General features: G+C 47.5%; 1 protein-coding gene across 1 annotated transcript in view; it reads right to left on the reverse strand.

The window, feature by feature from the left end:
• LOC120063950 (semaphorin-5B-like) overlaps window positions 1-21,503 on the reverse strand; it is a 181,388-nt gene that overhangs the window by 101,171 nt on the left and 58,714 nt on the right. The window contains exons 4-5 of the mRNA XM_039014259.1: window positions 8,327-8,389; window positions 6,835-6,933 (exon numbers count right to left, since the gene is read on the reverse strand). Coding sequence (XP_038870187.1) covers window positions 6,835-6,933; window positions 8,327-8,389 — 162 coding nt within the window. The remainder of the gene's footprint in view (window positions 1-6,834; window positions 6,934-8,326; window positions 8,390-21,503) is intronic.

Consider the following 21,503-nt stretch of genomic DNA (forward strand, 5'->3'; position numbering starts at 1 on the left):
TTACAAATCACTGTATCACAATTCCAATGGGTCGGAAGTTTACATACACTAAGTTGATTGTGCCTTTAAACAGCTTGGAAAATTCCATAAAATTATTTCATGGCTTTAGAAGCTTCTGATAGGCTAATTGAAATCATTTGAGTCAATTGGAAGTGTACCTGTGGATGTATTTCTAGGCCTACCTTCAAACTCAGTGCCTCTTTGCTTGACATCAAGGGAAAATCAAAAGAAATCAGCCAAGAAAAATTGTAGACCTCCACAAGTCTGGTTCATCCTTGGGAGCAATTTCCAAATGCCTGAAGGTACCACGTTCATCTGTACAGACAATAGTACGCAAGTATAAACACCATGGGACCACGCAGCCACCATACCTCTCAGGAAGGAGACGCGTTCTGTCTCCTAGAGATGAACTTACTTTGGTGCGAAAAGTGCATATCAATCCCAGAACAACAGCAAAGGATCTTGTGAAGATGCTGGAGGAAACAGGTACAAAAGTATCTATATCCACAGTAAAACAAGTCCTATGTCGACATAAGCTGAAAAGCCGCTCAGCAAGGAAGAAGCCACTGCTCAAAAACCGCCATAAAAAAAGACAGACTACGGTTTGCAACTGCACAAGATTGTGCTTTTTGGAGAAATGTCCTCTGGTCTGATGAAACAAAAATAGAACTGTTTGGCCATAATGACCATTGTTATGTTTGGAGTGAAAGGGGGAGGCTTGCAAGCCGAAGAACAACATCCCAACCGTGAAGCACAGGGGTGGCAGCAGGAGGGAATGGTGCACTTCACAAAATAGATGGCATTACGAGGAATGAAAATTATGTGGATATATTGAAGCAACATCTCAAGACATCAGTCAGGAAGTTAAAGCTTGGTCGCAAATGGGTCTTCCAAATGGACGATGACCCCAAGCATGCTTTGAAAGTTGTGGCAAAATGGCTTAAGGACAACAAAGTCAAGGTATTGGAGTGGCCATCACAAAGCCCTGACCTCAATCCTATAGACCATTTGTGGGCAGAACTGAAAAAGCGGGTGCGAGCAAGGAGGCCTACAAACCTGACTCAGTTACACCAGCTCTGTCAGGAGGAATGGGCCAAAATTCACCCAACTTATTGTGGGAAGTTTGTGGAAGGCTACCCGAAATTCTTGACCAGAGTTAAACAACTTAAAGGCAATGCTACCAAATACTAATTGAGTGTATGTAAACTTCTGACCCACTGGGAATGTGATGAAAGAAATAAAATCTGAAATAAATCATTCTCTCTACTATTATTCGGACATTTCACATTCTTAAAATAAAGTGGTGATCCTAACTGACCTAAGACAGGGAATTTTCACTCGGAATAAATGTCAGGAATTGTGAAAAACTGAGTTTAAATGTATTTGGCTAAGGTGTATGTAAATTCCGACTTCAACTGTACACGGCTGTGACTATAATCGAAGAGAATTCTCTTGGGAGATAATGTCCACCTTGTTGTCTAGAGACTGGACATTGGCGAGTAATATGCTCGAAAGTGGTGGATGGTGTGCTCGCCTTCTGAGTCTGACCAGTAGGCCGCTCCATCTGCCTCTCACGCGGCGACTGCATTGTTTTGGGTCGGCCTCTTGGATAAGATCGCATGTCCAGGGTGGAGGTCTGAACAAAGCATCCGTTTTGGGAACGACGTATTCCTGGTTGTAATGATGGTAAGTTGACATCGCTTTTATATGCAATAGTTCTTCCCGGCTGTATGTAATAACGCTTAAGATTTTCTGGGCTAACAATGTAAGAAATAAAACATAAAAAATCGAATTACTGCATATTTTCCTGAGAACGTGAAGTGAGGCGACAACGTCCTGCTCCTTCCCTGAATTTTCAGAATTGTTTGTATTTTATATTGCTTATTCGTCAGAATTTTTAAATCACAAACAGAAAAGTATTTAGAGCCTTTTTATCTGTTTTTTTCACATCTTTTCCCAACTTAACCCACCAAGATAATGTGCTGTAGGACGTTGGTACCCAGCCAGGTGCTAATGCATCTCTCTCTCCTCACTGAATGAATGACAAATGGATGAATGGGCAATACTTGTGCATGTTACTTCACAATGTAATTTAAATGAGGCCTGACTGATAAGGAGGGTGAAGAGGTTGATTTAATTTAGAAAGACAATAGTGTAATGATGAGTTTGTGTTATTCCCATTTATTAGCGTTGGTACTCATGTTTATACCAAATCATTTGAACGCATGACTTGTGGGTTGATATCCTTCTCTTTTAACTTTTACTTTGTAAAAAGATGCTGTTATTGGACTGTTTTATTTACTATAACTATATTACTAATCAAATGCATTGTAAAGGAAATGAATGGGTTATGGGTAGGCCTTAATGGGTTATGGGTAGGCCTTAAGAATATTGAAAACATATCCTTGACTCTATCCAAGTTGATGAGCGAAGGGAAGCAAACGATGCCAGCACACTGAATGAATGATAAATGGATGATTGGGCAATAATTGTGCAAGTTACTCCACAATTGAATATAAACTAGGCCTGACTGAATGATAAGGAGGATGAAAAGGTTGATTTAATTTAGAACAACAATAGTGTAATGATGAGTTTGTGTCATGCCTATATTTATCAGCTGTCACGTTTCTGACCTTATTTCCTTTGTTTAGTCTTTATTTAGTTGGTCAGGACGTGAGCTGGGTGGGTATTATCTATGTTGTCTGTTTCTATGTGGGGTTTCTTGTTTGGCCTGATATGCTTCTCAATCAGAGGCAGGCGTTAGTCATTGTCTCTGATTGGGAACCATATTTAGGTAGCCTGTTTTGTAGTGTGTTTTGTGGGTGATTGTTCCTGTCCGTGTGTTCATCTGGTCTGTGTTCACTAGTTCGGGACTGTAGCGTCTTCGGTTCTTTCTGTCAGTTTGTTGTTTTGTTCGTTGTTTAAGTAACCTATTAAAATATGGATTATCATCACGCTGCAGTTTGGTCCTCCTCTCTTTCACCCGAAGACAGCCGTTACAGAATCACCCACCAAAACCGGACCAAGCAGCGTGGTAACGGGCAGGAGCAGGAGAGACAGCGAGGTCAGGATTTCTGGACATGGGAGGAAATACTGGACGGTAAAGGACCCTGGGCAGAGCCAGGGGAATATCGCCGCCCCAAAGCTGAGCTGGAGGCAGCGAAAGCGGAGAGGCGGCGTTATGAGGAAGCAGCACGAAAGCGCGGATGGAAGCCCAAGAGGCAGCCCCAAAAATTTGGGGGGGAGGCACACGGGGAGTGTAGCTGGGTCAAGTAGGAGACTTGAGCCAGCTCCCCGTGCTTACCGTGAGGGGCCAAGGATGGAACCGGAGCCAGTCGGGGTGGAGTTGGAGGTGAGCAGGGTGAGTGAAGCAGAGACTGTGAAGAATTTAATGGGGAAATTGGAGGAGAGAGAAATGAGGGATTTGCTGGTTTGGTGCATGAGGCACGACATCCGCCCGACGGAGCGTGTCAGGGATTTGATGTCACCTGAGTCAGCTCTCCATACTCGTCCTGAGGTGCGTGCTAGCCGTCTGGTGAAGACTGTGCCAGGCCCACGCACCAGGCCTCCTGTGCGCCTCCCTAGCCCTGCACGTCCTGTGCCAGCTCAGCGCACCAACTCTCCTGTGGCAGACCCACGTACTAGCTCTCCTGTGGCAGCCCCACGCACCAGCTCTCCGGTGCTGGCGCCATGTACCAGGCCTCCAGTTCCCAGTTCCAGCACCCCGCACTCGCCTTGAGGTGCGTGTCATCAGCCCAGTACCACCAGTGCCAACACCACGCACCAGGCTTCATGTGCGTCTCCAGAGTCCAGTACGCACTGTTCCTTCTCCCCGCACTCGCCCTGAGGTGCGTGCCCTCAGCCAGGTACCACCAGTGCCGGTACCACGCACCAGGCTTATAGTGCGCTTCGAGAATCCAGTGTGCCCTGTTCCTGCTCCCCGCACTAACCTTGAGGTGCATGTCCCCAGCCCGGTACCACCAGTTCCGGCACCACGCACCAGGCCTACTGTGCGCCTCCAGGGTCCAGTATGCCCTGTTCCTGCTCCCCGCACTAGCCTTGAGGTGCGTGTCCCCAGCCCGGTACCACCAGTTCCGGCACCACGCACCAGGCCTACAGTACGCCTCGGCAAGCCTGAGCTGCCGGTCTGTACAGCGCCGCCTGAGCTGCCCGTCTGTCCAGCGCCGCCTGAGCTGCCCGTCTGTCCAGCGCCGCCTGAGCCGCCCGTCTGTCCAGCGCCGCCTGAGCCGCCCGTCTGTCCAGCGCCGCCCGTCTGTCCTGAGCCGTCAGAGCCGCCCGTCTGTCCTGAGCCGTCAGAGCCGCCCGTCTGTCCTGAGCCGCTAGAGCCGCCCGTCAGTCCAGCGCCGCTTGAGCCGCCCGTCTGTCCAGCGCTGCCTGAGCCGCCCGTCTGTCCAGCGCCGCCTGAGCCGCCCGTCTGTCCAGCGCCGCCTGAGCCGCCCGTCTGTCCAGCGCCGCCTGAGCCGCCCGTCTGTCCTGAGCCGTCAGAGCCGCCCGTCTGTCCTGAGCCGCTAGAGCCGCCCGTCTATCCAGCGCCGCCTGAGCCGCCCGTCTGTCCTGAGCCGCCAGAGCCGCCCGTCTGTCCTGAGCCGCCAGAGCCGCCCGTCTGTCCTGAGCCGCCAGAGCCGCCCGCCAGTCAGGAGCCGCCAGAGCCGCCCGCCAGTCAGGAGCCGCCAGAGCCGCCCGCCAGTCAGGAGCCGCCAGAGCCGCCCGCCAGTCAGGAGCCGCCAGAGCCGCCCGCCAGTCAGGAGCCGCCAGAGCCACCCCTCGGTCGTGAGCTACCCCTTCGGTCGTGAGCTACCCCTTCGGTCGTGAGCTACCCCTTCGGTCGTGAGCTACCCCTTCGGTCGTGAGCTACCCCTTCGGTCGTGAGCTACCCCTTCGGTCGTGAGCTACCCCTCGGTCGTGAGCTGCCCCTCGGTCGTGAGCTGCCCCTCGGTCGTGAGCTGCCCCTCGGTCGTGGGCTGCCCCTCGGTCGTGGGCTGCCCCTCGGTCGTGGGCTGCCCCTCGGTCGTGGGCTGCCCCTCGGTCGTGGGCTGCATCTCGGTCGTGGGCTGCCCCTCGGTCGTGGGCTGCCCCTCAGTCCAGAGGCGCCCCTCAGTCCAGAGGCGCCCCTCAGTCCAGTGGGGTCATTTAGGAGGGTCGCCGTTCCGAGGAGGCCACGGAAGCGGGGATTGACTATGGTGGAGTGGGGGCCACTTCCAGCGCCAGAGCCGCCACCGTGGACAGATGCCCACCCAGACCCTCCCCTATAGGTTCAGGTTTTGCGGCCGGAGTCCGCACCTTGGGGGGGGGGGGGGTACTGTCACGTTTCTGACCTTATTTCCTTTGTTTAGTCTTTATTTAGTTGGTCAGGACGTGAGCTGGGTGGGTATTATCTATGTTGTCTGTTTCTATGTGGGGTTTCTTGTTTGGCCTGATATGGTTCTCAATCAGAGGCAGGTGTTAGTCATTGTCTCTGATTGGGAACCATATTTAGGTAGCCTGTTTTGTAGTGTGTTTTGTGGGTGATTGTTCCTGTTCGTCTGTTCATCTGGTCTGTGTTCACTAGTTCGGGACTGTAGCGTCTTCGGTTCTTTCTGTCAGTTCGTTGTTTTTGTTCGTTGTTTAAGTAACCTATTAAAATATGGATTATCATCACGCTGCAGTTTGGTCCTCCTCTCTTTCACCCGAAGACAGCCGTTACATCAGCGTTGGCGCTAGGGTTAATAATTTCACCGCTCGCCTTGTGGGTTGATTTGTGAGGGACTTGAACTAGTGGTTTTTCGTTTTTACTTATAGCCTAGAGCAGAGGTACTCAACTCTTACCCTACGAGGTCTGGAGCCTGCTGGTTTTCTGTTCTACCTAATAATTAATTACACACAACTGGTGTCCCAGGTCTAAATCAGTCCCTGGTTAGAGGGGAACAATGAAAAAATGCAGTGGAACTGGCTTCAAGGTCCAGAGTTGAGTTTGAGGGGCCTAGAGTAACATAAACGAATGAAAATGTTATTATATTCTTTGAAAATATAGTTTTTTAGTATTCTAATGTTACCTAAGACCTTAATAAACACAACCAAATTATTCTTCTTCTGATAGCATATATGAAATGTATTTATTAGACTGTTAGAATGTTGTTGCGTCACTGGCTGAAAGTGTTGAAAATAGCCTATAGGCCTACGTTTTCACTAGGACTTTTTAGAAGTATACAAAACGTATCCTTTACTCTATCTAACCAAATAACTATTGTTATATTTTTATATGGATATATTTCACTAACTATACAACAGAACAGATTACTATAAATTACATTTACTCTCATGGGTGACTAAAAAGATCAATCTGAAATCCACGCCCCTATGAAACTACGCCTCCAGTCATCTGATCTGTCCCGTTGGGTCATATCTCAATAACCCAGCATCAATAACCCAACACCCAGCATCCATAACCCAACACCCAGCATCAATAACCCAACACCCAGCATCAATAACCCAGCACCAATAACCCAACACTCAGCATCAATAACCCAACACCCAGCATCAATAACCCAACACCCAGCATCAATAACCCAACACCCAGCATCAATAACCCAACATCAATAACCCAACACCCAGCATCAATAACCCAACACCCAGCATCAATAACCCAACACCCAGCATCAATAACCCAATACCCAGCATCAATAACCCAGCAGTTTTTTTTAACAACCCAGCATTTTTTTTACAGTGCACCACCTTCCTTTACTCTCTCATCATGTCCTCCCTATCACCCCCCTACCTACACCCCTGTAGGTTATCACTCCATCCATCCTCCCTGCATCCCCCATTCCCTCTTACCTCCCGGGTGATACAGAGGGGCTGGAAGGCGTTGGTTCCACAGGTGATGACCTCAGTCTTATTGACCAGTAGCACACGGAGGTAGTTCTGACACTCTACCTACAGGGAGTAGTAGAGAGCAGACAGGTTGTTAGAGGTTAGAAACCTGTGTACCTTTGTTTTTTATTCAACAAACACAAGAAAACGGATCGAAACGGGGAGGGACTACATGAACTTGATAAGGATCTGGGACCAAATGGCTCCTTAACAGCTTCTACCCCCAAGCCATAAAGACTGCTGAATAGTTCATCAAATGTCTACCCTTGTTTTATTCTTATCTATTATCATTTTTTTGCACTGACACTCCAACACACACACACACACACAAAACACACATATGCATATTGACGCCACACACACACACACACACACACACACACACACACACACACACACACACACACACACACACTCCTTCACAGTCTTCACATATGCTGCTGCTACTCTCTGCTTATTATCTATGCATAGTCACTTTACCCCTACCAACAGTACATATTAACTCAATTACCTCGACTAACCTGAACTCCTGCACAATGACTCGGTACCGGTACCCCTTGTATATAGCCTCGTTATTGTTACTGTTATTTTTATTGTGTTACTTTTTCCTTTAGTTTAGCAAATTTGTCTTACTTTTTTAAAACTCTGCATTGTTGATTAAGGGCTCGTAAAGTAAGCATTTCACCTGTTGTATTAGGCGCATGTGACAAATCAAATTTGATTCGAAACCTGATAAACGCTTGTTTTGTTGCAAAACATTTTGCTATGGTTTGCAACAGAGTGCACTAATGAATACGACCCAGCAATACTCACTCACGGCTCACTTAGTGATATGACTGGAATGTTTTTATCTTTCATCTGTAAAATTAAATGTAACACATTTAAACCTAATCTAATCACATCTCATTTTTATAAAGCACTGTCTAACGTTTGAGGGAAAGAAACTTCTTTGTTGTCCTTAAATATTTTGTCTTGGTAAATAAATAAAATTGCTGTGTTTCAAACTTGAGGTCAGACGACGATCTCCAGAGAGAATGGATTTTTTACTTTCCCTTCTCCGTTGGGCTTTTGAGATAAAAATAGCATGGCAATCAATTCTCACAAAGAAAAGCGAAATAACAAAATGATCACAGCGTTTGTTATCAGCCGTTGGAAGTACAGAAGAAGGGCTCTGCCTTGAGTGTCTTACTAAAAAGGCTGTGTTATTTTTCACTTCCCAGCCAGAAAACACACTTCGATTGAAGGGGCCCAATAATCATAAAATCACTATAAGCCACTCCCACAAGACCCCATAGGGCCCCTTGACCAGCCAGTCAACAGACGGCTTTCAAAGTAAATGGTCCTATTCAGGGAAGGTCGTGTGTGTGTGTGTGTGTGTGTGTGTGTGTGTGTGTGTGTGTGTGTGTGTGTGTGTGTGTGTGTAGCCCTCCCGGGAAGTCTCAGAGTCGTTGTTTACCTCAGTCTTCCCTTTGCTCTGACAGGACCTCCTGGTGTCGTCATCTGGAATCCATTCCGTTGCCTAGGAAACCAAAATAAACACATGTATAAAGAGTGATTGGACACAGCATTCACCTGTTGCAAAGGGGGCTGCCTGACTACTGCGTTGAAAAAGACTCAGCATGGCTGCCTGACTACTGCGATGAAAGAGACTCACCGGCGTTGCCTGACTACTGCGTTGAAAAAGACTCAGCATGGCTGCCTGACTACTGCGTTGAAAAAGACTCAGCATGGCTGCCTGACTACTGCGTTGAAAGAGACTCACCGGCGCTGCCTGACTACTGCGTTGAAAGAGACTCACCGGCGCTGCCTGACTACTGCGTTGAAAGAGACTCACCGGCGCTGCCTGACTACTGCGTTGAAAGAGACTCACCGGCGCTGCCTGACTACTGCGTTGAAAGAGACTCACCGGCGCTGCCTGACTACTGCGTTGAAAGAGACTCACCGGCGCTGCCTGACTACTGCGTTGAAAGAGACTCAGCATGGCTGCCTGACTACTGCGTTGAAAGAGACTCAGCATGGCTGCCTGACTACTGCGTTGAAAAAGACTCAGCATGGCTGCCTGACTACTGCGTTAAAAGAGACTCACCGGCGCTGCCTGACTACTGCGTTGAAAGAGACTCACCGGCGCTGCCTGACTACTGCGTTGAAAGAGACTCAGCATGGCTGCCTGACTACTGCGTTGAGAGACTCACCGGCGCTGCCTGACTACTGCGTTGAAAGAGACTCAGCATGGCTGCCTGACTACTGCGTTGAAAGAGACTCAGCATGGCTGCCTGACTACTGCGTTGAAAGAGATTCACCATGGCTGCCTGACTACTGCGATGAAAGAGACTCACCGGCGCTGCCTGACTACTGCGTTGAAAAAGACTCAGCATGGCTGCCTGACTACTGCGTTGAAAGAGACTCACCGGCGCTGCCTGACTACTGCGATGAAAGAGACTCACCGGCGCTGCCTGACTACTGCGTTGAAAAAGACTCAGCATGGCTGCCTGACTACTGCGTTGAGAGACTCACCGGCGCTGCCTGACTACTGCGATGAAAGAGACTCACCGGCGCTGCCTGACTACTGCGTTGAAAAAGACTCAGCATGGCTGCCTGACTACTGCGTTGAAAGAGACTCACCGGCGCTGCCTGACTACTGCGTTGAAAGAGACTCACCGGTGCTGCCTGACTACTGTGTTGAAAGAGATTCATCATGGCTGCCTGACTACTGCGTTGAAAGAGATTCATCATGGCTGCCTGACTACTGCGATGAAAGAGACTCAGCATGGCTGCTGCCTGACTACTGCATTGAAAGAGACTCAGCATGGCTGCCTGACTACTGCGATGAAAGAGACTCACCGGCGCTGCCTGACTACTGCATTGAAAGATACTCACCGGCGCTGCCTGACTACTGCGTTGAAAGATACTCACCGGCGCTGCCTGACTACTGCGTTGAAAAAGACTCAGCATGGCTGCCTGACTACTGCGTTGAGAGACTCACCGGCGCTGCCTGACTACTGCGATGAAAGAGACTCACCGGCGCTGCCTGACTACTGCGTTGAAAAAGACTCAGCATGGCTGCCTGACTACTGCGTTGAAAGAGACTCACCGGCGCTGCCTGACTACTGCGTTGAAAGAGACTCACCGGTGCTGCCTGACTACTGTGTTGAAAGAGATTCATCATGGCTGCCTGACTACTGCGTTGAAAGAGATTCATCATGGCTGCCTGACTACTGCGATGAAAGAGACTCAGCATGGCTGCTGCCTGACTACTGCATTGAAAGAGACTCAGCATGGCTGCCTGACTACTGCGATGAAAGAGACTCACCGGCGCTGCCTGACTACTGCATTGAAAGATACTCACCGGCGCTGCCTGACTACTGCGTTGAAAGATACTCACCGGCGCTGCCTGACTACTGCATTGAAAGATACTCACCGGCGCTGCCTGACTACTGCGTTGAAAGAGACTCACCAAGGCTGCCTGACTACTGCGTTGAAAGAGACTCACCGGTGCTGCCTGACTACTGCGTTGAAAGAGACTCAGCATGGCTGCTGCCTGACTACTGCGTTGAAAGAGACTCAGCATGGCTGCTGCCTGACTACTGCGTTGAAAGAGATTCACCATGGCTGCCTGACTACTGCGTTGAAAGAGACTCAGCATGGCTGCTCCCTGACTACTGTGTTGAAAGAGATTCATCATGGCTGCCTGACTACTGCGATGAAAGAGACTCAGCATGGCTGCCTGACTACTTCCTTAGAAAGAGAAAGTGGATGCCTGCAAATGACGCAACTGTTGACGGTAATATTAACAACACAACACAGACGCCATGAAAAGACACAAACCTTATTGTTGTTTGTTAATTGCGTCAACATGGAGCTGAGTGGGCCAGCCAGTGGATTACAAGGTGAGGTAACCAGACAGGACCATGGCTGTAGCCCAGATGTCTTTAGGATGGAAATAGCATCTTCTTCTCTCATTAAAGCTAAAGCAGTGTGTTTCAGAGTCCAATCCTCCACCACACACACACACCGTCCTCCAATCTTCTACCACACACACACTGTCCTCCAATCTTCTACCACACCAATGCCGGGTGTTTCTCCACGGCCCAATTACATTCCTTTAGAACCGTATGCCTTGGTTTTAATTAAGAATGCCCTAGCTCAGTGCTGGGGCAGACACGCACACACACACACACACACACACACACACACACACACACACACACACACACACACACACACACACACACACACACACACACACACACACACACACACACACACACACACACACACACACACACACAGCTAACAGAGCAGAATTGGCCTTTTGTATAGGAGCCTGAGAGATGGTACTCTCTCTCATGGGTATCACTTCGTGTTTAGGTCTCTCAGTTTCACTAAAAATAGCCGTGGTGCTGCTGGGCTGACCCACTAGTGCTGGAACAGAGAGAGAGAAAAGCTAAAGTTGGCACGGACTCGGGCCAGATTATACCTCCTATGTGACACTCCCCTCGCCTCCTCTCCCCTATCATTCTCCTCTCCACCTCTCCTCTAATCTATTTCAGCGAATGGGGGGCCTCTTTGCACACACTTGAGCAAAAATCTAGCCATTCCGGTTCTCTCTCTCGTAGTATTGACTTTGGGACGGAGCATCCATAACACACAACACAACGACCACCATTTTGCCTTGTGGAACATTGCCATGCACAACAAGGCAAGAGACTACTACAGAGACCGCATCGTGACATGAAAACAGAAAAGCCCATGTCTGGACTCTGGAAACACATTAAAGTGTCCAGAAGCGGCAGAAGGAAAGGAAAGAGGGTAAGAAGGAAATTGATTAGTTCAATAAAGCTATGTTTAGCTCATTGAGAGGAACTGAGTCCTAAATGGCACTATTCCTTACATAGTGCACTACTTATGACAAAAGTAGTATACTATATAGGGAAAAGGGTGCCATTTGGTCTGCTCAACCCTGATGAGTCTGGGTGTTATCTCGGTCTGAGAGACTCTTTTCAATTAACCTTCCTCATACTGCCATTAATAGAGAGAGAGAACAGAGAGAGAGAGAACGGAGAGAGAGAGAACGGAGAGAGAGAGAACGGAGAGAGAGATAGAACAGACAGGGGAGAGAGAGAGAGAGAGAACGGAGAGAGAGAACGGAGAGAGAGAACGGAGAGAGAGATAGAACAGACAGGGGGGAGAGAGAGAGAGTCTGAGACTCTTTTCAATTAACCTTCCTCATACTGCCATTAATAGAGAGAGAGAGAGAACAGAGAGAGAGAGAGAGAACAGAGAGAGAGAGAGAGAGAACAGAGAGAGAGAGAGAGAACAGAGAGAGAGAGAGAGAACGAGAGAGAGAGAACGAGAGAGAGAGAACGAGAGAGAGAGAGAGAGAGAGAGAGAGAGAGAGAGAACGGAGAGAGAGAGAACGGAGAGAGAGAGAACGGAGAGAGAGAACGGAGAGAGAGATAGAACAGACAGGGGGGAGAGAGAGAGAGTCTCTGAGAGACTCTTTTCAATTAACCTTCCTCATACTGCCATTAATAGAGAGAGAGCGAGAACAGAGAGAGAGAGAACAGAGAGAGAGAGAGAGAGAGAGAGAGAGAGAGAGAGAGAGAGAGAGAGAGAGAGAGAGACAGAGACAGAGACAGAGACAGAGACAGAGACAGAGACAGAGAGAGAGAAAGGCCAGCCATACTGTGATTCAATTAGACAACAAGGACAGTTTAAACTCAGGACAGATAAGGTATAGGCCATCATTGTAAATAAGAATTTGTTCTTAACTGACTTGCCTAGTTAAATAAAGGTTAAATAACATTTTTTTAAATAAGAGCCAGGGCCTCAAATGAAATATTATTTGTGTAACTTTTTATTACCCTCATATCAAGGCGTTACTATAACACCATGACAGTCAACACGCTCTTCATATAGCATCACACATACCCTCTCTGGGTGGTCTGTCAAACACTCCACACGTCACACTGACCATAGAACTGTTTTTCAAGTGAACTGTTACTACATGTCCTCAATAGACCAGCTCTAGGAGCGGAGTAGTGATGACGTGATTCAAAACAAATGCACACACATCCCTCCTTTCATACACCCCTCCATCCATTGCTGTGTGTGTGTGTGTGTGTGTGTGTGTGTGTGTGTGTGTGTGTGTGGATGCCTATGCAGTGAATCATCGTTTAGGTCATTACCATCTTTTCTCAGCGAGAAATGCTCTCAGCTTAACCCCTGACCCCTCGTCGCTCTGTCAAGTCCCTCTCTTCACCCCTACTGGAACAAAGTGAGCTCATAAAGTCCTACCCCAAATACCACAGGGCCCATGCACACCCAATACCACCACAACTATACCCCCTAGCCCCGGCTGTGACAGGCCTATAAACATGCACTCTGAGTGTGGTGACGGCTGTACAATGCCTGCCTGCCCGGGCTGGAGCTGGGCTGGAGCAGGGCTGGATGGAGCTGTCTGTCTGTCTGTCTGTCTGTCTGTCTGTCTGTCTGTCTGTAAACAGGCCCATAGGGCCGCAGGGCAGTAGAGGATGAGAGAACAATGTAGGGATGAGGCTAGAGGCTTGAGGCCCTATTTCAGACTAAAAGGGTTCTTTTAGAAATAGTGATATATGACACAGTGATGAGGTGGAGGACATGTTAATATCACAATACGTACTATTCTATTCATATTCAATACTAAGTATTCTAGTTTGCCTTATCCTTTCATATGAGTTTGACATTACATCTGTGATGATTTTTTGTTCAATTGAGCTACTGACATTTAGAAATAAGGCTCAAACAGAAGATAAATCACTTTACAAGTTATTCACTCTAAATGTCAGTTTAAATGTCAGTTTGAAGGTAACTATAACACATTGGTTTGAGGAATACAAAATGGTAAATATTGAAAAACAAACTGAAGATAATTTTAAAAAAAATCCCCCTGCTGCTTTCCAAAACAGTCAATTATTCGAGTCCTGGACTGACTTGTTGATAAGTTGTGCAACAACTCTTATGCATCTCTGATTTCATTCTCCTCTATAAGAAGGGCCAACCAACCACTCTTATGCATCTCTGATTTCATTCTCCTCTATAAGAAGGGTCAACCAACCACTCTTATGCATCTCTGATTTCATTCTCCTCTATAAGAAGGGTCAACCAACCACTCTTATGCATCTCTGATTTCATTCTCCTCTATAAGAAGGGTCAACCAACCACTCTTATGCATCTCTGATTTCATTCTCCTCTATAAGAAGGGCCAACCAACAACAATGATGCACGTTCACCAACAACATCTAGTTTCCCTCAAACTCAGGTGACACCTCATTTCTTCCAACTTTGTCACTTTGCCACTTTTGGAGGCAATAAGTATTCTGCCCCCGGCAACCCTTTACAGGGAAAAAAGATCATTACTTTTTAATGGGCAAATAAAATAGCTGAAAATACAATTAGTGAGAGGATGGAGGATTCATCACTTTTACAGAAGAGAAATTATGTTTTGGAGGGAAATGTATAAAATTTTTACAGAGAAAGTAGGAAGTGTTAATGAAACAAACCGCTAACAGTGAGCCAGACAGTTGGAGCGATGGGAAGTGTTAATGAAACAAACCCCTAACAGTGAGCCAGACAGTTGGAGCGATGGGAAGTGTTAATGAAACAAACCGCTAACAGTGAGCCAGACAGTTGGAGCGATGGGAAGTGTTAATGAAACAAACCCCTAACAGTGAGCCAGACAGTTGGAGCGATGGGAAGTGTTAATGAAACAAACCCCTAACAGTGAGCCAGACAGTTGGAGCGATGGGAAGTGTTAATGAAACAAACCCCTAACAGTGAGCCAGACAGTTGGAGCGATGGGAAGTGTTAATGAAACAAACCGCTAACAGTGAGCCAGACAGTTGGAGCGATGGGAAGTGTTAATGAAACAAACCGCTAACAGTGAGCCAGACAGTTGGAGCGATGGGAAGTGTTAATGAAACAAACCCCTAACAGTGAGCCAGACAGTTGGAGCGATGGGAAGTGTTAATGAAACAAACCCCTAACAGTGAGCCAGACAGTTGGAGCGATGGGAAGTGTTAATGAAACAAACCGCTAACAGTGAGCCAGACAGTTGGAGCGATGGGAAGTGTTAATGAAACAAACCCCTAACAGTGAGCCAGACAGTTGGAGCGATGGGAAGTGTTAATGAAACAAACCCCTAACAGTGAGCCAGACAGTTGGAGCGATGGGAAGTGTTACTGAAACAAACCGCTAACAGTGAGCCAGACAGTTGGAGCGATGGGAAGTGTTAATGAAACAAACCGCTAACAGTGGGCCAGACAGTTGGAGCGATGGGAAGTGTTAATGAAACAAACCGCTAACAGTGAGCCAGACAGTTGGAGCGATGGGAAGTGTTAATGAAACAAACCGCTAACAGTGAGCCAGACAGTTGGAGCGATGGGAAGTGTTAATGAAACAAACCCCTAACAGTGAGCCAGACAGTTGGAGCGATGGGAAGTGTTAATGAAACAAACCGCTAACAGTGAGCCAGACAGTTGGAACGATGGGAAGTGTTAATGAAACAAACCGCTAACAGTGAGCCAGACAGTTGGAGCGATGGGAAGTGTTAATGAAACAAACTGTCTGGCTCACTGTTAGCGGTTTGAGTGATGGGAAGTGTTAATGAAACAAACCACTAACAGTGAGCCAGACAGTTGGAGCGATGGGAAGTGTTAATGAAACAAACCCCTAACAGTGAGCCAGACAGTTGGAGCGATGGGAAGTGTTAATGAAACAAACCCCTAACAGTGAGCCAGACAGTTGGAGCGATGGGAAGTGTTAATGAAACAAACCGCTAACAGTGAGCCAGACAGTTGGAGCGATGGGAAGTGTTAATGAAACAAACCCCTAACAGTGAGCCAGACAGTTGGAGCGATGGGAAGTGTTAATGAAACAAACCGCTAACAGTGAGCCAGACAGTTGGAGCGATGGGAAGTGTTAATGAAACAAACCCCTAACAGTGAGCCAGACAGTTGGAGCGATGGGAAGTGTTAATGAAACAAACCCCTAACAGTGAGCCAGACAGTTGGAGCGATGGGAAGTGTTAATGAAACAAACCCCTAACAGTGAGCCAGACAGTTGGAGCGATGGGAAGTGTTACTGAAACAAACCGCTAACAGTGAGCCAGACAGTTGGAGCGATGGGAAGTGTTAATGAAACAAACCGCTAACAGTGGGCCAGACAGTTGGAGCGATGGGAAGTGTTAATGAAACAAACCCCTAACAGTGAGCCAGACAGTTGGAGCGATGGGAAGTGTTAATGAAACAAACCGCTAACAGTGAGCCAGACAGTTGGAACGATGGGAAGTGTTAATGAAACAAACCGCTAACAGTGAGCCAGACAGTTGGAGCGATGGGAAGTGTTAATGAAACAAACCGCTAACAGTGAGCCAGACAGTTGGAGCGATGGGAAGTGTTAATGAAACCAACTGTCTGGCTCACTGTTAGCGGTTTGAGTGATGGGAAGTGTTAATGAAACAAACCACTAACAGTGAGCCAGACAGTTGGAGCGATGGGAAGTGTTAATGAAACAAACCCCTAACAGTGAGCCAGACAGTTGGAGCGATGGGAAGTGTTAATGAAACAAACCCCTAACAGTGAGCCAGACAGTTGGAGCGATGGGAAGTGTTAATGAAACAAACCGCTAACAGTGAGCCAGACAGTTGGAGCGATGGGAAGTGTTAATGAAACAAACCCCTAACAGTGAGCCAGACAGTTGGAGCGATGGGAAGTGTTAATGAAACAAACCGCTAACAGTGAGCCAGACAGTTGGAGCGATGGGAAGTGTTAATGAAACAAACCCCTAACAGTGAGCCAGACAGTTGGAGCGATGGGAAGTGTTAATGAAACAAACCGCTAACAGTGAGCCAGACAGTTGGAGCGATGGGAAGTGTTAATGAAACAAACCCCTAACAGTGAGCCAGACAGTTGGAGCGATGGGAAGTGTTAATGAAACAAACCGCTAACAGTGAGCCAGACAGTTGGAGCGATGGGAAGTGTTAATGAAACAAACCCCTAACAGTGAGCCAGACAGTTGGAGCGATGGGAAGTGTTAATGAAACAAACCGCTAACAGTGAGCCAGACAGTTGGAGCGATGGGAAGTGTTAATGAAACAAACCGCTAACAGTGAGCCAGACAGTTGGAGCGATGGGAAGTGTTAATGAAACCAACTGTCTGGCTCACTGTTAGCGGTTCGAGTGATGGGAAGTGTTAATGAAACAAACCACTAACAGTGAGCCAGACAGTTGGAGCGATGGGAAGTGTTAATGAAACAAACCCCTAACAGTGAGCCAGACAGTTGGAGCGATGGGAAGTGTTAATGAAACAAACCGCTAACAGTGAGCCAGACAGTTGGAGCGATGGGAAGTGTTAATGAAACAAACCGCTAACAGTGAGCCAGACAGTTGGAGCGATGGGAAGTGTTAATGAAACAAACCCCTAACAGTGAGCCAGACAGTTGGAGCGATGGGAAGTGTTAATGAAACAAACCCCTAACAGTGAGCCAGACAGTTGGAGCGATGGGAAGTGTTAATGAAACAAACCGCTAACAGTGAGCCAGACAGTTGGAGCGATGGGAAGTGTTAATGAAACAAACCCCTAACAGTGAGCCAGACAGTTGGAGTGATGGGAAGTGTTACTGAAACAAACCGCTAACAGTGAGCCAGACAGTTGGAGCGATGGGAAGTGTTAATGAAACAAACCGCTAACAGTGGGCCAGACAGTTGGAGCGATGGGAAGTGTTAATGAAACAAACCGCTAACAGTGAGCCAGACAGTTGGAGCGATGGGAAGTGTTAATGAAACAAACCGCTAACAGTGAGCCAGACAGTTGGAGCGATGGGAAGTGTTAATGAAACAAACCGCTAACAGTGAGCCAGACAGTTGGAGCGATGGGAAGTGTTAATGAAACAAACCCCTAACAGTGAGCCAGACAGTTGGAGCGATGGGAAGTGTTAATGAAACAAACCGCTAACAGTGAGCCAGACAGTTGGAGCGATGGGAAGTGTTAATGAAACAAACCGCTAACAGTGAGCCAGACAGTTGGAGCGATGGGAAGTGTTAATGAAACCAACTGTCTGGCTCACTGTTAGCGGTTTGAGTGATGGGAAGTGTTAATGAAACAAACCACTAACAGTGAGCCAGACAGTTGGAGCAATGGGAAGTGTTAATGAAACAAACCCCTAACAGTGAGCCAGACAGTTGGAGCGATGGGAAGTGTTAATGAAACAAACCCCTAACAGTGAGCCAGACAGTTGGAGCGATGGGAAGTGTTAATGAAACAAACCGCTAACAGTGAGCCAGACAGTTGGAGCGATGGGAAGTGTTAATGAAACAAACCCCTAACAGTGAGCCAGACAGTTGGAGCGATGGGAAGTGTTAATGAAACAAACCACTAACAGTGAGCCAGACAGTTGGAGCGATGGGAAGTGTTAATGAAACAAACCCCTAACAGTGAGCCAGACAGTTGGAGCGATGGGAAGTGTTAATGAAACAAACCGCTAACAGTGAGCCAGACAGTTGGAGCGATGGGAAGTGTTAATGAAACAAACCCCTAACAGTGAGCCAGACAGTTGGAGCGATGGGAAGTGTTAATGAAACAAACCGCTAACAGTGAGCCAGACAGTTGGAGCGATGGGAAGTGTTAATGAAACAAACCCCTAACAGTGAGCCAGACAGTTGGAGCGATGGGAAGTGTTAATGAAACAAACCGCTAACAGTGAGCCAGACAGTTGGAGCGATGGGAAGTGTTAATGAAACAAACCCCTAACAGTGAGCCAGACAGTTGGAGCGATGGGAAGTGTTAATGAAACAAACCGCTAACAGTGAGCCAGACAGTTGGAGCGATGGGAAGTGTTAATGAAACAAACCGCTAACAGTGAGCCAGACAGTTGGAGCGATGGGAAGTGTTAATGAAACAAACCGCTAACAGTGAGCCAGACAGTTGGAGCGATGGGAAGTGTTAATGAAACCAACTGTCTGGCTCACTGTTAGCGGTTTGAGTGATGGGAAGTGTTAATGAAACAAACCCCTAACAGTGAGCCAGACAGTTGGAGCGATGGGAAGTGTTAATGAAACAAACCGCTAACAGTGAGCCAGACAGTTGGAGCGATGGGAAGTGTTAATGAAACAAACCGCTAACAGTGAGCCAGACAGTTGGAGCGATGGGAAGTGTTAATGAAACAAACCGCTAACAGTGAGCCAGACAGTTGGAGCGATGGGAAGTGTTAATGAAACAAACCGCTAACAGTGAGCCAGACAGTTGGAGCGATGGGAAGTGTTAATGAAACCAACTGTCTGGCTCACTGTTAGCGGTTTGAGTGATGGGAAGTGTTAATGAAACAAACCACTAACAGTGAGCCAGACAGTTGGAGCGATGGGAAGTGTTAATGAAACAAACCCCTAACAGTGAGCCAGACAGTTGGAGCGATGGGAAGTGTTAATGAAACAAACCCCTAACAGTGAGCCAGACAGTTGGAGCGATGGGAAGTGTTAATGAAACAAACCGCTAACAGTGAGCCAGACAGTTGGAGCGATGGGAAGTGTTAATGAAACAAACCCCTAACAGTGAGCCAGACAGTTGGAGCGATGGGAAGTGTTAATGAAACAAACCGCTAACAGTGAGCCAGACAGTTGGAGCGATGGGAAGTGTTAATGAAACAAACCCCTAACAGTGAGCCAGACAGTTGGAGCGATGGGAAGTGTTAATGAAACAAACCGCTAACAGTGAGCCAGACAGTTGGAGCGATGGGAAGTGTTAATGAAACAAACCGCTAACAGTGAGCCAGACAGTTGGAGCGATGGGAAGTGTTAATGAAACAAACCGCTAACAGTGAGCCAGACAGTTGGAGCGATGGGAAGTGTTAATGAAACAAACCGCTAACAGTGAGCCAGACAGTTGGAGCGATGGGAAATGGCTCTTGCTTAAACATGGATAGCACTCTGTAGATAAGACTAGGTCGCTCTGTGACATATGACCACAAGCATGTTGACTATTCATTATGGTTTGTGAATCATTTACATCTTAGTCATTTAGAAGACACTCTTATCCAGAGCGATTTACAGGAGCAATTAGGGAAGAACACAGACAGATTTTTCCCCTAGTTGGCTCTGGGATTCTAACCAGTGACTTTTCGGTTACTGGCTCAACGCTCTTAACCACTAGGCTACCTGCCGAACAAAATGTGTCTGGAGAGAAGACACAGGTATTTCAGAGTGTTTGTGTCACGTTCCTGACCTGTTTTCCTTGTTTTTGTATGTGTTTAGTTGGTCAGGGCGTGAGTTGGGGTGGGCATTCTATGTTATGTGTTTCTATGTTTAGGTTCATTGTCTATTGGCCTGATATGGTTCTCAATCAGGGACAGGTGTTTTACGTTTCCTCTGATTGAGAACCATATTGAGGTAGGCTGTTCTCACTGTTTGTTTGTGGGTGATTGTGTTCCTGTGTCTGTGTATGTCGCACCACACGGGACTGTTTCGTTTTCGTTCGTGTATGTAGTCTGTTCCTGTTCGTGCGTTCTTCGTTATATGTAGTTCTCATGTTCAGGTCGGTCTACGTCGTTTGTTTGTTATTTTGTAAATTATCAAGTGTATTTCGTGTCAGTGTTCGTCTCTTTAAACAAATCATTATGTATTCATCACCCGCTGCGCCTTGGTCCACTCTCTCACCTAAAGACGACCGTTACAGTTTGCTTCAGTGGGCTACAGCAAGTATGGTATTTAAAAAGATTGCTGTGACCGCTTGAGACTGCAATCAGTGGACTTGTACGTACACAGACTCTTATCATAAGGGAAAATCCAGTCTGAAATTTAAAAGTGAAAATAACAATCTTCAGAAGCCTTTATCAACCTAAAATACGCTACAAGGCTCTCTCCTCTTCTCATGCATTGCAGAAGAGTTCTCCTGCAACAGAGTTATCAAATTAAGATCCTACATCTGTACAGTATACATACTCACTCAACCATAATGGTATGGACTAACAATCAATTTACTGAACTCTGAGAATCTATTTACTGTTGAATATATTTACCCTCCCTATATCCTTGACTCAACCTCCAAATCTCTGTCGAACCAAGTGAGCGTTATGTGCATGATCTGTGATGAAGGTGTGGAGAGGAGGCAAAGAGATCATCCATCTCTGTACTGTCTGTTATAGCCTACTAGCTCTACTTTACTCGAAGCCATCACTTCAATGAGCCCACGCCCCGCCTTGCTTCGTCCTCTTGAAGTCACTGATAGAGTACCCTATTCAGGCTTGCACCCCTTCCATCCTCCACTCCCCTCCAACTCCTCTGTTCCCCCATCCCCTACATTCCCTCCATCTTTTACCCCCTCCATTCCCTTCCTTCCTCCGTCCCCCTCTCCACTCCCCTCTTCTCCACTTCACTCCCCCTGTCCCCTCTCCACTCCCTTCCACTCCCCCCCCAGTCCTACTGACGAATGTGACAGGACTCTCAATGGCCCTCCTTCATTGTCCCTGAACGCTGATCCCTAGACAAGAGGGCGCAGATATGCTCTCCTCCCCCCGTGCACTCCTCCAGTCCTCCTCTGCTGCCCTCCTCCTTCTCCCTGTGCTGTACACTCCATCCCTCTAGGCCCTCTCCCCCTCCTCCCTG

The sequence above is a fragment of the Salvelinus namaycush genome, chromosome 19, assembly GCF_016432855.1.
Source record: "Salvelinus namaycush isolate Seneca chromosome 19, SaNama_1.0, whole genome shotgun sequence".
NCBI classification, from domain to species: Eukaryota; Metazoa; Chordata; class Actinopteri; order Salmoniformes; family Salmonidae; genus Salvelinus; species Salvelinus namaycush.